This window comes from Musa acuminata, chromosome BXJ2-11 (assembly GCF_036884655.1).
Source record: "Musa acuminata AAA Group cultivar baxijiao chromosome BXJ2-11, Cavendish_Baxijiao_AAA, whole genome shotgun sequence".
Lineage (NCBI taxonomy): Eukaryota > Viridiplantae > Streptophyta > Magnoliopsida > Zingiberales > Musaceae > Musa > Musa acuminata.
Window position 1 is genome coordinate 2437944 of NC_088348.1, and position 15468 is coordinate 2453411.

Here is a 15468-nt window from a genome sequence, read left to right on the forward strand (position 1 = left end):
ATCGATCCATCTTCTCCATGGTTGATTCGGATGGGGTGTCATCTGTTACGTTACAACGAGCTCGCCCGCGTATTTGTTGCAAGTGTGAATCATGACGTCCCGGAAGAGCACATTAGATTTGGTGACTACGAAAAGGAGACGCCGCGAATCGCTTCAGCGATGGATGTGACCTCGCGTTCGAGATTCCGCGACGGAATAAGGTTTAGAATTCGTTTCGAAGGAGTTGACTTTGCATCCGATTGACAAGACGATTGACTTGTCTTCGTTATATTTAAGTCGGGTTGACTGGATGCTTCATGATGGCTGCTGTCGCACTAACTCCTGCCCTTTGGAGGTCTGGAATGCCATCTTCATTGCGAGGGTGTGTAGGTTACTGCTAATGCAAGACGAGTTCGATCCTATTCGTACGGTTGGTCGTAAACAAATCAGGAATGGATGTCAACGTTGTTGCATGGCAAGTACTAATTAGCCTAATGGAAGCCACGCATCAACGAGGAGGAGGCAATGAAAGATAGAGAGAGCCACTGTGCCCATCGTCTTATATCCTCGTGGGTTACGACGTCACATGGCAGAGATGGTTGACGGGGTCTGCACCCGACTCAATGTCAAATCAATCACGACAACGACTCGAAGCCGGATCAGATGAAACAGCAGAAAGTTCCATGAACCATTCAGATCGTTGGGACCCACAACTCCAGGAAGATTCCAGCCATTGGTTGACCGGGTCAATGAGTCAAACCACGAAGGGCGGTGGACCGAGTCGTCGAGGCTGCCGGCTCTCCTTGAATACTTGTGGACATCAGAAAACGAACGAGAGATTGTAGAATCGCAAAGTCATAACACAATTCATGCGTGATTTCTTTCCTTTTTATTTTTTGTTAATTACAAAAAGAAAAAGACCAAACGGAGAAATAATAAAAAAGGGCAAAGGAAAGCGATGATTTTTCAAGTTTGCGGAACTCATTGCTCAATCTTTACACAGACAACCAAAGTATCGGCCTCGTCTCCTTCTGTTGCATTGATGGTCTTTGGCAATGCTTCTTTGTCAGCCTCGTCGATGGCTGCTCCGGTGAGCTGCTGCGCCCGCTTGGCCTGGGAGTCCCAATCGGTTCTCTGGATGACGACCAGCATTAGCACGACGCAGGTCGCCTGCGCCGAAAGCAGCCCGAGCCAGAGGCCCTTGAAGTCCAGTAGCGTCCAGAAAGCGAGTCCGACGGCCACCGGCATGCCCACGACGTAGAATGAGCCCAAGTTTATGTTGGCGCCGAGCTTCGGCCGGGCGGTTCCTCTCAGCACCCCGCACCCGGTGGTCTGCGGGCAGTTTCCGAACTCGCACATGCCGAGGATCGGTAACACCGACGCGGTGAGCTCGAAGATGGCTGGGTCGCCGGTGAACATCCTCGCCCACATGTGGCGCACCGAGAAAGCGAACCCGAAGGCGAGGAGGCCGAGCACGAAGCTACACGACAGTCCGACGGTGGCAGCTCGTTGGGCACGGTCAGGGCTGTTCGCGCCGAGCTCGTTGCTGACGCGAGTCGATACGCCAAAGCTCAGCGACGATGGGAAGATGTAGATGAGCGAGGTGGTCTGGATCAGGATGCCCATGGAAGCAACAGTGGCCTCCGGGTTTAAGAGAAGGCCACATAGAATGATCACGATCTCGTACCACCACCACTCCAAGCACACCGAGATGCAGCTTGGGACGGCGAGATGCAGAAGCGACCTCCATTCTTTGAAGCACTCGGAACTGAAGCTTAGTCCACCGGTGCTGCGGTGGATGCCGGAGAAGCAGATGTAAACGATAAGGAATAGTACGACGTTGAAGTTAAACCAAACAGAGGCCAAGGCCACGCCGCGGACGCCAAGGTGGAGAACTGAGACCAAGAGGTAGTTGATGGGAAGGTGGAAGACGACGGCTAGCCCGGCACACAGAGTCAACGGGAGCGTGATAGATTGGGTCCTGAGGTAAATGCGGAGAGGGTGAAGAAACGACAGGAAGATGAGATCGGGAAGGCAGGCGTGGAGGTAAGAGCTTGCAGCGGCGGCAAGAGCCGGTTGTTGACCGGCTAAGAGGAGCAGAGGGCGGATGTAGTACCAGAGGAGGGCGATGGGGACGGAGGCAGCGAGGAGAAGGAGAACGGTTCGGTGGAGGGCGAGACCGACGAGGTGGTGTCGGCGCGCACCGACGGCCTGGCCGCAGATGGGCTCCATGCCCATGGCCAGACCAGAGAGGACCGAGTAGCCAGTGATGTTGGCGAAACCGATGGCGAGGGAGCCACCGGCGAGGGCGAGGTCGCCGAGCCGGCCGAGGAAGAGCATGGAAACCATGGAACGACAATAGAGAAGAAGACCGGTTAAGGCCATGGGCAGCGCGAGGCTCAGGGTGGAAGATAACTCTACAAACGCCAAGGACGCCGAACGGAGAGGCTTCCGCGTCCCGACGGGTACTGCCGGCGCCACCTCCGATTGGATCTTGGCCGGCGGCTTCTCAACCACGACGAAGGGGGCGGTGAGGAGCCCCTGGGGATCGTGGTGGTGGTCGCATTGGCATGGCGCAGCCTTGCACATGGTGTTCTTCTTGTTACAAAGAACAAGAACAAGAAGAAGGAAGAAGAAGAAGAGAGGATATCCGGTTAAAAATAAGCGGGAGTAGGAAGGCTTTGTTAGGCTCTATGTCAAATGTTTGTCGTGAGACGGGAGGCCGCACGCACTGCCAACTCACTAATTCGAAGCATAGAATGAACAGAGGAGGGTGAGCAGTGGGAGTTTATATAGGCGAAGGGTATTCCCTTTGACTTCCTTTTAAAACCCTTTTCCCCGTAATGGTGTGCGCACGCTGCTTCGCTTCCTTTGCTTTAACAGGCGATCTCTGTATCCTAATATTTGACTTGTTGGGAGCAACTATTATATCCGCTGACTATTGGACAGACTTTTCTTCTCTTGCTGTAATAAACCCCAGCACGTTACACCCCTCACCGAGGTTTGCTCGACTTCCACGTTTCGGTGGTCTTCTTGAGGCGGATTCGAAGTATTAGCTCTTCCTCGCAAACATCTCGTACGGTTTATGCGTATCATTATAGTTCTTCTTCATCGGTAGATTTTTCTGCTCTTGCTGTGTTGATGGAACAGTTAAACTTTGACTAGCCAATCCAAATGGGCTGCACCGGGATCAACTTGTGCTGCATTACGAAGACCATTTCCTTCCGACGGCAACAGCGCCCAGACCCCATTTTTGTCGTCGAGCTTTTGTTCAAGGTCTGCGAGAAATCATTCTGCCGCATCGACGACCGACTTCTCGATCGCAACGCGTGCCGACTTCACTTGCGTCGGTCTTAACGCAGTCTTGTACACCGAACGACGGTCCGAAGAGGTAAACATAGAAGGTGACGGCGATCGCTCTTGGTCGTTCGAGTCAGTAGAAACTTCGAGTTGGGTCAAATCTGTCCGTCTCAGAGAACTACGCTTCGACGATGCTGCAGCGACATCGATAGGATCTGTTTTACTAAATCAGCGGTATAGTGGAGAAATATACTGTATTTGTGGGGAAGATAATTGAAAGAACGAAGAACGAAGCCATAAAGGCAATATATATATATATATATATATATATATATATATATATATATATATATATATATATATTAATTTGATACGATATCTATTTATACATATTGAAATAGATGATTTTTCTTAACTGAACAACGAGATTTCCTCCTATAGTTGGATTTTACGGTGTCCGTTGGCTTCATTTAAAGGATATTGTTGGAGGACGTTACATGAATAGTTTACTAATGCCAATATGGAAAGATTTTTTGTTTTGGGGGCGTATGCAACGTACATATATCCAAGTATCTAACTTGGATCGGGTTGCTCATCCACCTTCCACGAGCTCAATCCGTAGGAGGTTCTGATTGAAATCAAACGGATGCTTAAATGTGGAGTCGAATTAGAATTGGGTCCGCCCAATTATATGATGGAGGTTGCAAAAGGAAGGCCGCATTCACATAACAATGACGATGACCACGACAAATGTGCATGATATATGCTTTGCATGAGGTCATTTAGTCTCTCCATTATGAGATGGTCCAGCTCAGCCAAATCGACGTTGGTAAAGATGTGTTCGGCTAAGGGTACATGAGTTCGTTAATCCACATAACTCCTCTCTCTCTAGCTTCGAAGTCTTCTACAGGAAGAAGGTTCTCATCTCCTTTCCTCTACTATACATTGATCCTTACACTTCTCGGGTTTCTTTTCTACGTTGATCCCGACCGTCACATTAGCATCGATGGCGCTCCAGATGTTTCAACGGGTGCGGAGAGAGCTCGGCCCCGTCCTCTCGAGGCATCCCCTTTGTCGACGCGTTGGAGGTCCTGAAACGACAGCTCTGTGCTTGTCTGCGGGAACATGAGCACCATCGAGAGAGCTCGGCCCCGTCCTCGCCAGGCATCCCCTTTGTCGACGCGTTGGAGGTCCTGCATCGAAGCTCCGTGCTTGTCTGCGGGGAGAAGCTCTGTTTTGCTGAAGAACAGGGCTTTCGATATGTTCCAGGTTCATGTTCTTTCTTCCCATAATCGGTCGATTGGTTCTGATTAGGTTTTCGAATATGCGCTTCTATGATCCTTTTGACTTCCTCATGTTAAGAATTATTTTTTGAATATATCTCTCGATAACTAAAATATATCATTCTTCTTACTATGAGAAACCTTTCTACCCAAAATATATTTAGCTGTACAAGTCTTTCATTTTGTCTCGCTCAACTCTTCTTTTATATTTATAATTTTTTAGTTCGACCAATCGTGATCGCTCACGAGGAATTATCTGCTTTTGGGCGATGAATACCCGTACGATTTTATCCTTTCGGAGCATATAAACTCCAAAAGATGCCCGTCTGCCGAGAGAAGCTCTGTTTTGTTGAAGAAAAGGGCTTTCGATATGCTCCAGGTTCATGTTCTTTCTTTCCATAATCGATCAATTGGTTCTGATTAGGTTTTCGAATATGCGGTTCTATGATCCTTTTGACTTCCTCATGTTAAGAATTATTTTTTGAATATATCTCTCGATAACTAAAATATATCATTCTTGAGAAGCCTTTCTACCCAAAATATATTTAGTTGTACAAGTCTTTCATTTTGTCTTGCTCAACTCTTCTTTTATATTTATAATTTTTTAGTTCGATCAATCGTGATTGCTCACGAGAAATTACCTGCTTTGGGCGATGAATGTACTCAGTACGATTTTATCCTTTCGGAGCATGTAAACTTTAAACGGTGTCTCTAAAAGTAAGGAAGACCTAACAGACTTATAAGCCCTTAATTCACGTATTCAACTAATGTGGGACTAAATTATAATAATTAACATGTCATATACTACAAATAGCAAGAGAATATATAATTTTTTAAAAGAATATAATCTATAAAATATAAATTTCAGGAATATATCTCATATTATTTAATACTATTTTGCATCAAATGTTTGTTTCCATGCCCATGACTTTTGCAAACCAAAATAAAGAGATAATATAGACAATTGAATCAACAACCCAAGTAGAATGATAACATGTGAGATTAACTACACTATCATAATATATGATAATAGCATCACCATCAAATACAACTTTTTTTTTTCTTTATTGTGTTCTTTTGATTGTTTCATTTTTAATATTCTACATTTTCTTTTCAGTGGTCTAATTTACCACAATGATAAAATTTCATTCTTGATGTGGATTTGGATCTTCCTCTTGAGTTGCCATGATTTTTAGAATTATGAGAGTTTCTAGTGCATATCTTTATTGGAAAAAGATTATATATAAAGTCATGAAAGTACCAAAATAACAAACATCATAATTTTTCTTTTATGTGAATCAAACAAGATGTAATTTGATACCAAATACATTATAAATCATTCAATAATATAAGTCAATTAGATTAGTGATAGAATATTAGGTAAATCATAAAATAAAATTTATATCAAAAAATACTTCATGAAAAAACCATATTAAACTTTCGTTATAGAATAATGAGATTATAAAGTTCATTATTTGATGGGATACAAAATATCAGATGGAATTCAAGAACTCGGATGAGTTTCAAGCAACCAAGAAGACTACCACATAAATCTATATGTTTGTTCTATGATTCTAAATGCATATCTTTGTTATTCCATCTACTTACTAGTAGAGAGACTCAAATACAAAAAGAACAGTGCAAAGATGATTGCACATCGCCATCGATCGCTAGCAAAACATCGCCGCCTACATTGCGTCTGAATTATAAAGCGGCGGCAGCGCATTCGGCTCACCGATTCGTATCATTGCAAATGATTTCTAATGATTATTTTCCGAGTTAATTTTTCTAGGAAATCGAACCAAAACGACTTTAAGCATCTGTATCTCACGACTATTGATGCAATGGTTGCGCTATGGATACCGTATCCGACGGTCGAATAAGCTTGACCGCTCGAGGGAGCAAAAGCTTCGATCGCGGCACCCGGTGATTCTGCTAGGGTTTCGTGAAGCAATCCTGTCCTGGAATTCGAGGAGAAGGGTGAAAACGAGGGAAGAGACGATGGACGAGGGCGTCGTCGTCGGGGCACCGATGGGCCACGAGGCGATGTGCTCCGACGGCGGCGCCGTGGACGAACCACGCCGGCCGCCGACTTCCAGGGCGGGCAAGGGGGCCGCGGGCGGCGAGTTGATGGACGTGGAGGCCTATGCCGCGCTATACACCGGCCGGACCAAGGTGGCCCGGCTGCTCTTCATCGCGGAGCGGTGTGGCAACGAGGCCATGCAGCTGGAGGCCCTCCGCATGGCCCACGACGAGATCAAGAAAGGGGAGGACTCCCACCTCCACCGTGAGGTAACGGCCAAGATCGGCGGCAGGCTCGGCCCGCGCTATGCCCTCGATCAATCCTGGGCGGACACCGTCGATCGCCGCGCCGAGGTCCGGAAGGAGAAGCTCGAGAACGAACTCAATGGCTACAAGGTGCCGTCCGCCTCTTCCTATTCTTGTTGCCTTTGGTGTTGATTACAACTCCCGATCCATTGCTTTGCTTGTGACTCCTCCGTACTCCTCACAACCCTTGTAATTGGGCTTTTCGGGTTCATTAATCTAGGAGGTTCTTAGGGATTGACCATCATATATTTGGTTTAAGCAATAAGATGAAGTAGACTAATCTAGGAGGTTCTTGGTCATGCTTAAGGTTGCCCCATTCTGCTGCCAGGGCTATGGCAGTCGGAAACACGTCATAAAATCTTTTGAGCGAATTATTATTATTCATTATTATTATTATTATTTTGTGTCGATCTGTTTGGTTCTTCTTTTGATATAAAAATCTTTCTGGCCTCAAAAGTTCTCAGCACACATCCTGAATCCTTCGTAGTACTAGTAAAAATTGAGACTTGCGATGATCATAGATTCAGCTGAGGTTACTTACAGAGCTTTGGCTTTAATTTCTTTTATTAGAACCTTTACTCATATCATATCTGATTGATGTATTTCCTCTTTCCACGTCTAACATTATAGTGCAGTGCTGTCACTATATTTATCTAACTGAAAATTGGTATCCTATGTCCAAGTATGTTCAGTGATTTTCCAACCCGCTGTCAGCTTTTTAGTTTGGTAACTTGATCATGATAAATTTGCCTTCTTCAAACTGTCCTTTGCTAATGTTGATACTTATTCAACAGGTTTCTTGGAAAGGTTTACTGCTTGTTTTTCTCCCCTTAATGCATATGCATACTAGGGCAGTTCTTTATAATAATAATAATAATAATAATAATAATAATAATAATAATAATTATTATTATTATTATTATTCATTTCCTTGTGGTGTGGGAAAGTAAGAATCTTTATGTATGAAAACATTGTTAGATTTTTTTTCGATGAAGGTTGTGCCTCTTATAAGCTTATGCACCACTTCATAATCTTTTGCCTTTGTTTCTTCCCTGATTGTTAAGTATCTTCATGGGCTTTCATGTGCAGACTAATTTGATCAAAGAAAGCATCAGAATGGGGTTCAATGATTTAGCAGATTTTTTCTATGATCATGGCCAACTTGGTGATGCCTTGAAGAATTATGTTCGTACTCGTGACTATTGCACTACCTCAAAACACTTAATCCACATGTGTTTGAGTGTTATTCTTGTCAGCATTGAATTGGGCCAATTCATGCATGTCTCCAATTATGTCAGTAAAGCAGAGCAAACACCAGAACAACTGGACCTTGTAACCCATTCAAAATTGCGATGTGCTGCAGGGTTGGCTTACTTGGAAACAAAAAAATATAAGCTTGCAGCTCGGAAGGTTAGTTTATTGCAATATTACATATTTTATGTGTTATTATTAGTGTCACATATATATATATTTTTTCAATTATGGCTTTATGGAACTGTGGCAGCATGTCAGATGACTTTTCTGATACTGTCATTGGAAATTTTACTGATTCTTGGGATTTCAAAGGATTATTGTGTTGATATAATTATGATCCTTATTTCTACCTTTACTGTCTGCAAAATGCAGATGTGAATGTCATATAATACAAGATTTTAAAGGATTATTGTGTTAATATATTTATGATCCTTATTTCTACCTTTACTGTCCGCAAAATGCAGATGCAAATGTGATATAAAGCATATATTATAATAGTTATAAGCTATTTTTGAACTTGATTTTCAGATGAACATTTTGTTTCGTTGACTATATCAAATTTAACACCGCTAATACCGGTCCAAAGCCCGGATGAAAAAGGTGAAGGGTTGCGTTAGGTCATTGACAATCAATGTAAAACTATGTCAGATCCCATTAACATGAATTTTAACCGGCTTCAGTATAGAACTAGGTCGTCACCCAGAGGTGAAGTGAGGCACCTTCATCACCTAGGTGTCCCAAATTACAAATGATGGGTTAGGAGGATGCTCGAAAGTGGCCCATTTTACAGATCTCAGTGGCGGCAAAAGATCCATATAGCCGACTCGAAATAGTTGGGACTTATGGCTTTGTTGTTGACTAAATCAAATTAGAAAAACTGAAAAATGTTCAATAGATCATTAATAATGATACTCGTTCCACAAAGTAATATTTTTATCTGTGCATATTTCTATTGGCTCAAATTTCATACGATTGGGATGATGATTTCTTTTCTTGTATGCTTAAAACAATATTCAAAGATTGGGATGATCTTTTGGTCTAGTTTTTGTGGGAACAAATTATGTTATTCTCTCCCGGTGTAATGATTAAATTTAATTATCCTGTCACAAATTCTAAAATATACTAGAGGGTTGTTTGCCAACGCATATGTCAACTCTCTTCAGCATCTTGAAATGAATGGATCCTGAAATGAACGGTGTTGATACAACAATAATGACAAAGTCCCAACTATTGGTGGTCAGCTAAATAAATCTTTTTTTTATTTTAAGATATGAAAAGGATATCCTTAGTTATCTAAGTCAAAGAGTATTTAAATCTTTATTCAATGATTATGGCAACCCTTCAAAAAGCTAACATTGTATTTTTGCTTTATCCATGCATACTGTTCATTGTACATTAGTACCAACTCATAGGATCATTTGTTGCTTGTTAGGCCCACTTTTTTGTTCTTTTACTTTCTGATTGATGGTTTTGGTGAATTATTCAGTTTTTGGAAACAGGGCCTGAACTAGGCAATAACTATACAGACATGATAGCACCACAAGATGTTGCTATATACGGTGGACTTTGTGCACTTGCTTCTTTTGATCGAACAGAGCTGAAGGTGTCTACTTGATTCTTTTTAGTTTTTATGATAATTATTTTTGCTTCCTACATGCAGTTATCCATTGAGTATTAACACAGTACTTTATTTCCTTCCTTTGCCAGAACAAAGTCATTGACAACATAAACTTCAGAAATTTTTTAGAGTTGGTGCCTGAAGTCAGAGAACTTATTAATGATTTCTATGCAAGGTGAGATTGGGCTTTATAAGTTTTTTATTTCTTATATTAAAAAGCTATTCCTTTCATGTTAAGCCATCCCGCATGGTCTTGCTTGTGTTCCAGCTTCATGATCATAGTTTAACTAATTCTTCTTTTTTATGAGGCTTCTAAACAGTTCAATAACCATCTTTCGTCTCATTAAGTTAATTTTGAGTTCCTTTGAGGTTCTTTTGATAAGTCAAGGGTTGCCATACATAAAAAAATGCATTAAGCTTTGACAAGCCATTCTCTTGCTTTTCTGGACTCTGAAATCAGACTGAAAATATGAAACCAAGATTACAAAGATCACTTTTAAGTCACAGAAAAATAGAAAAGTAGATTGAGTTTGGTATCTATATCCTAATAATCCTAACATGTGGGTCACTGTAGAAATCCTAAACTTACTCCCTATGTGCGTAAAGTAACCTTGTTATCATATGCAAGTCCTGCGTATAGCCTTTGGTTAATAGCAAGTTTTCTTTTGGTTGTTTTCTTGTAATCTAGTTGCAGATTGTTTCCTTGCTAAGCCAGTTCCTTGAAAAATGTATACCATATCAAGTTAATTTCTACTGGCAGATGGGTTAAGAAATGTGTCTTTTAGTTGTGTTGATAAGGTTCATGCTGACTATAAATTACTGATGTTAGGTGTTAAATGATAGTCGCTCATTGTCCATATTTCTTTCATTAGGACATGGGAATTAATAGTTTGTGCCGGACCCAACACAAAACAAATGAGGATCAAAAGAAAATACAAATTGGACTTTGGTAGAACTACTCCTTGCTACACAAATTAGGGACTTTATTTGTTATTGATCCAACTTTGGGTTATTAAAGTAAGGTGGAGGCAAAAGGAAAAAGCACCAAGGAGATAGTTTATGTTGTTGATAGGATAACCGAAAGTCTGCTAGTAGCCATGAAGTGTTTCTTTATGAATGTTTATAGTAGAAAAAAATGATATCGAGGTGTTGCCCAAAAAAAAAAAACTCCTGTGAGGATTGAAGAGGTGGTTCATGCTGACTATAAATTACTGACATTAGGTCTTAAACGATAGTTGCTATTTTGTCCATATTTCTTTCATTAGGACATGGGAATTAATAGTTTGTGCCAGACCCAACACAAAACAAATGAGGATCAAAAGAAAACACAAATAGGACTTTGGCAGAACTACTCCTCACTACACAAATTAGGGACTTTATTTGTTATTGACCCAACTTTGGGTTATTAAAGTAAGGTGGAGGCAAAAGGACAAAGCACCAAGGAGATTGTTTATGTTGTTGATAGGATGACCGAGAGTCTGCTGGTAGCCATGAAGTGTTTCTTTATGAATGTTTATTGTAGAAAAAAATGATATCGAGGTGTTGCCCCCAAAAAAAAAAAATCCTGTGAGGATTGAAGAGGTGTACTAAATTCTACTAAACTTTGTGATCCTGAGCACCAAAGGACTGTTGGGATTTGTCGCAAATTGATTACTTGTTTTCCAATAGATAAAAGCGTTCTTGTAAGGCAGGTTTGCAGAGATCGGATAGAGGCAAGTTGATCCTCTTCCTATACAGGTTTAGTTTGTTCATGAGAGTCATTGGGATTCCGATCAAGTAACTTAAGTAAATTTCTTGCAGTCTCTTCCTGTAGTTCTTTCCTTTGTTATTTTCTATTGCTCGTTGTTTTTCTTGCCCTCATGTTTGTGGTGCCACGAGTTAATCCAATTCCACTACTAGCTATCAACCGGTTTTTCCTCCCTATTTTTTTGTTTGTTTTTTTTTTTTTGCGAAGGGTAAGCGGCAAAGGCGGGATTCGAGCCCGGGACCTTGCAATATACTATTAAAGTCTTTTACCGGTTAAATTAGCTGACACTTTCAGCTATTAAGCAGTAGTTGTATGATGCAACAAGAAAATATATTGAAAATGAAATGCAATGGCAAAGAACCTTGATAGTAAAAGGATGTTGAAGCTGGCATATAATAGGAAATAGCAAAGTATATCATACTGGTTTAGTGGACTTTCATAAGATTTTGGACTCCACAATAGGAAGTCTATAATTGTGAGGAGGCAACAAGTATGGATGTTTGATAAAAAATGGCACCTAGAACAATTAGATCACCACCTTAAGAGGGGGCAGCCACATAAATGTCTCTGCTAGGTTCCCAAAGATTTCTCTTAGCAATCATTACCAAGGTGGGCATGTAGGCAAGTGGACATCTCCTATATTGTTTGTCTAATCCAGTTGTTTAATCTTAAAATTGGAGCAATTTTTCGTTAGTAACCTATGAATCAATTCATTTCATATGAGCCAACTTCAACTATAAGGTGAAGTGAACAGAGGGTGAACAAGAAAGGAAAGGATGCATCAGCTCTGGACCAAGCGAAAAATAACCCACTTTCAAAACCCTACTAAAGAACAGAGGATACTCCTCGTTCACTTTCTTTTTCTTTTTTAACTACATCAAATAAATTTAAGCTTGATTTAGTGGATGGAATGTGATGCATATTATTTCTTTGACTTTTTTTTATTGTTTATAACTTTTACATTTCTAGATATTCTTAGATTGCTTTAGTATATAAGAAGTTGCTTAGACAATCACAAAGCTCTTGACGCTGCAGATGAGGACACCATGATTGGTCTCTTGTACTACAAGAAAACTTAGACATAGTTCTCAAATCAACAACGGAATCCAAACCGGCTATGGATGATATGTTTTGGATCAAAGGATTTGTTGGGTCGGATAGCGAGGATCAGAATTGGTTGACAAATCATTTAAATAAAAATATAAGTTATAAAAAATATTAAAATGTTATAAAAATACTGAACAAAATTGAGAAAAATAAAAATGCTATGTTTAGGAACTTGTTTTGCCTTCATATTTCATAAGATATCTGACTTCAAACAGAAAACATGTGAAACTGAAATGTAAAAGATAAAAAATATTTGAAAGATAATGTCAGAAATAATGAATAATAATTTATTAGAAACTAACTCATAGTGCCCATAACTTATTCATCCATAGTTTTGAAGATAATGACAGATCAAATGCTTCTCTAATCACGATCCATATTAAGTGTTTGACAATATAAGAAGCTCTAATGTCCATAGGGGTGCTGGGGAATGCAAAGATATATAAAGGAAATTTGATATTTGAAGAGATGTCCATGAGATATAGGATAATTCTTGAACCCCATTACATTTTGAAGCCAAAATGCAAAAGTTCAAAAATTGTTGAAAAGTTGACCATAATAATTAATGAGTAAATAATTCATTAAAAAATCACTTGTACCGAATAACTATATATATATATATATATATATATATATATATATATATATATATATATATATAGTATAAAAGACATATAACTTACCCATCCATAGTTTTGAAGATTCACATCTCTGATGCTTAACTAACAATACTTTAAATATTATTATCCCTACTAGGTGTTGGACAATACAAGAAACTGTAATGTAGTGTTGGGGAATGCAAAGATACGTAAAGAAAATATATTATTGAAGCTCATGAGAATTGGGATGATTCTTGAATTCTCTTTAAATTTCCCTACTCGTGGCGACATATTTTTCTTGAGTGGTTATCATATAGGTTAGTATAAGTTCTTTGCGACTGAGAGATGTATTTGAAGTGTTCTTTATTTTTTTGTCATATTTTAAGTAGGATTTTATCAGATGATTGAGTTGTTTTCTTTGACAAACTCCTATGTGTATGACAAGCACATGTGTGAGCTGAAGAGACCAAAAAGGGAATTAAACATAGCTGAGGCGACTTTTGCATGTGAAGATTTCTAGCTAAGTTGCATGGCATCTTTGCAAGATGTAGAATCTCTTGATAACATACGGTTAAAGTTAGCATACCTATACTTTTCCGGCAAGTTATATATATAGTGGTGGATTGCTTTAAAATTGCATAGATTGTCATTTCATCGGATGACTTTTATTTCCATCTTCATGAAGTTCTAAACTGCTAGTTCTGGATGAACTGTTTCTTGTTCTCATTCTGAGCACAATGTTCCATTGCAGCCGCTATGCCTCATGCCTGGAGTACCTTGAGAAGCTCAAACCAAATTTATTATTGGATATCCATTTGCATGATCATGTTGAAACACTTTACACTGAGATTCGTCACAAAGCCATTATTCAATATACACATCCATTCATTTCTGTTGATCTGCACATGATGGCCGGTGCCTTCAAAACTAATGTTGCTGGGTTAGAGAAAGAACTCAAAGCCTTGATTACTGATAACCAAATTCAAGTAAGATCCCTTCCCCCCCTTTTTTTCCCCTGGTCCAGACTAAATGTGTACGGGAAAGAAATGCTTGCAAAATTTATGATTTTTATAGTTAAAGAAGATATTCAAACTATACCTTCTTTCCAGTCAGACATCATTATTTCTTTGTCGTATGGTTTGGCTGCAGGCTCGAATAGATTCCCATAACAAAATTCTCTATGCAAGGCACGCTGATCAAAGAAATGCCACCTTCCAGCGCGCCCTGCAAACTGGCGTCGAGTTTGAGAGAGATGTAAGGGCCGTGTTGGTCAGAGCCAATCTGATCAAACAAGAAAGTATCCTAAAGGCAGCAAAGAAACCATGAAACCCAGACGCCAACCCATGAGTGGAGTCTTTAGATGTACACCTCCTGTGGATGGATTACTCTGTTTTTCTTTTTCTTTTTTTTGTGGCATTGTACTGTCAAGTCTTTGGTCGATATCGGGGCATTGACATGTATTTTGTTACGGTGGTGGTTGTGCATACTTTAAGAATGAAAACACGTAACGACACATCACTATATATATATATATATATATACATATATATATATATATATATGTTTCTAAGAAGAAAAAGATTGTTTATTATTTAATAGAACAAAAATAATCATGTCCCAAAATATCATTTAAAGGAATAACTTGTTGTCAAAACACTTTAAACTTGCTAAACTCTCTTGTCATGTTCACTAGTCAATCAGCAATTATGTTTTCTTCTCTTAAGGTTTAAAAGGTATGGACAATTGAGTAATCAACAAAACTTACCAGGGAGGATCACATTGACCATTGATAATGAATGTTAATTAAGCACTTGGAATCAAATTCCACCAAAATCCTTTGCACGTTAGCCGCCCTCTTCGACTCCCTTTAGAATAAATACTTCATTCATAGCATAAAATAAAATGATCAATAAATTCAGCATCCACTTTATACAAAAGACATAAGATAAAACAATTTCAATATCTAGTCTCTACGAGCTATCAGTTTCCGGGAGAGGACGGTGCCAAAAGCTTCCACCCGAAATTTTAGCTCTTAGGAATGATAGGTAGCTTGCAGCCACTCGTCACAGTATTCGGCAGTGGCAGAGGCAGACTTCATTAGCTGTTCGATAATCTTACCGGAATCGGGTGACATAAATTTAGCGGTGGAGAGAAAGCTTCGCCAACATAGATAGGATGGTTGTACTTCCTTCCACGGTGGTTTCCGGTGAATGCCGAGTTAACCCGAGATGAAGCCAGTGAGTGTGTGGACGG

At 40.1% G+C, this 15468-nt stretch overlaps 2 protein-coding genes across 2 annotated transcripts; one reads left to right on the forward strand and one right to left on the reverse strand.

Annotated features, from left to right (window-relative positions):
* Nucleotides 1–858: 858 nt before the first annotated feature.
* Nucleotides 859–2713, reverse strand: LOC135627119 (protein DETOXIFICATION 49-like). Its single transcript, XM_065133086.1, has one exon. It carries the CDS (start codon nt 2566–2568, stop codon nt 961–963), a length of 1608 nt encoding a protein of 535 aa, XP_064989158.1. The 5' UTR covers nt 2569–2713; the 3' UTR covers nt 859–960.
* A 3599-nt stretch (nt 2714–6312) lies between these two features.
* On the forward strand, nt 6313–14754 carry LOC103970297 (COP9 signalosome complex subunit 1). Its single transcript, XM_009384019.3, has 6 exons — nt 6313–6980; nt 7980–8300; nt 9631–9747; nt 9852–9937; nt 13967–14201; nt 14365–14754. The coding sequence occupies exons 1-6, from the start codon at nt 6402–6404 to the stop codon at nt 14539–14541; spliced, it is 1515 nt and encodes a 504-aa protein (XP_009382294.2). The 5' UTR covers nt 6313–6401; the 3' UTR covers nt 14542–14754.
* The last annotated feature ends 714 nt before the right edge of the window (nt 14755–15468 follow it).

What these genes read in the sequence shown, in the direction of transcription:
- LOC135627119 (XM_065133086.1), bottom strand. Translation starts at nt 2,568, where the DNA reads ATGTGCAAGGCTGCGCCATGCCAATGCGACCACCACCACGATCCCCAG.
- LOC103970297 (XM_009384019.3), top strand. Translation starts at nt 6,402, where the DNA reads ATGCAATGGTTGCGCTATGGATACCGTATCCGACGGTCGAATAAGCTT. An exon ending in ACGAACTCAATGGCTACAAG is followed by an intron (nt 6,981 to 7,979) that starts GTGCCGTCCGCC and finishes TTTCATGTGCAG; the next exon opens with ACTAATTTGATCAAAGAAAG. An exon ending in ATTAATGATTTCTATGCAAG is followed by an intron (nt 9,938 to 13,966) that starts GTGAGATTGGGC and finishes GTTCCATTGCAG; the next exon opens with CCGCTATGCCTCATGCCTGG.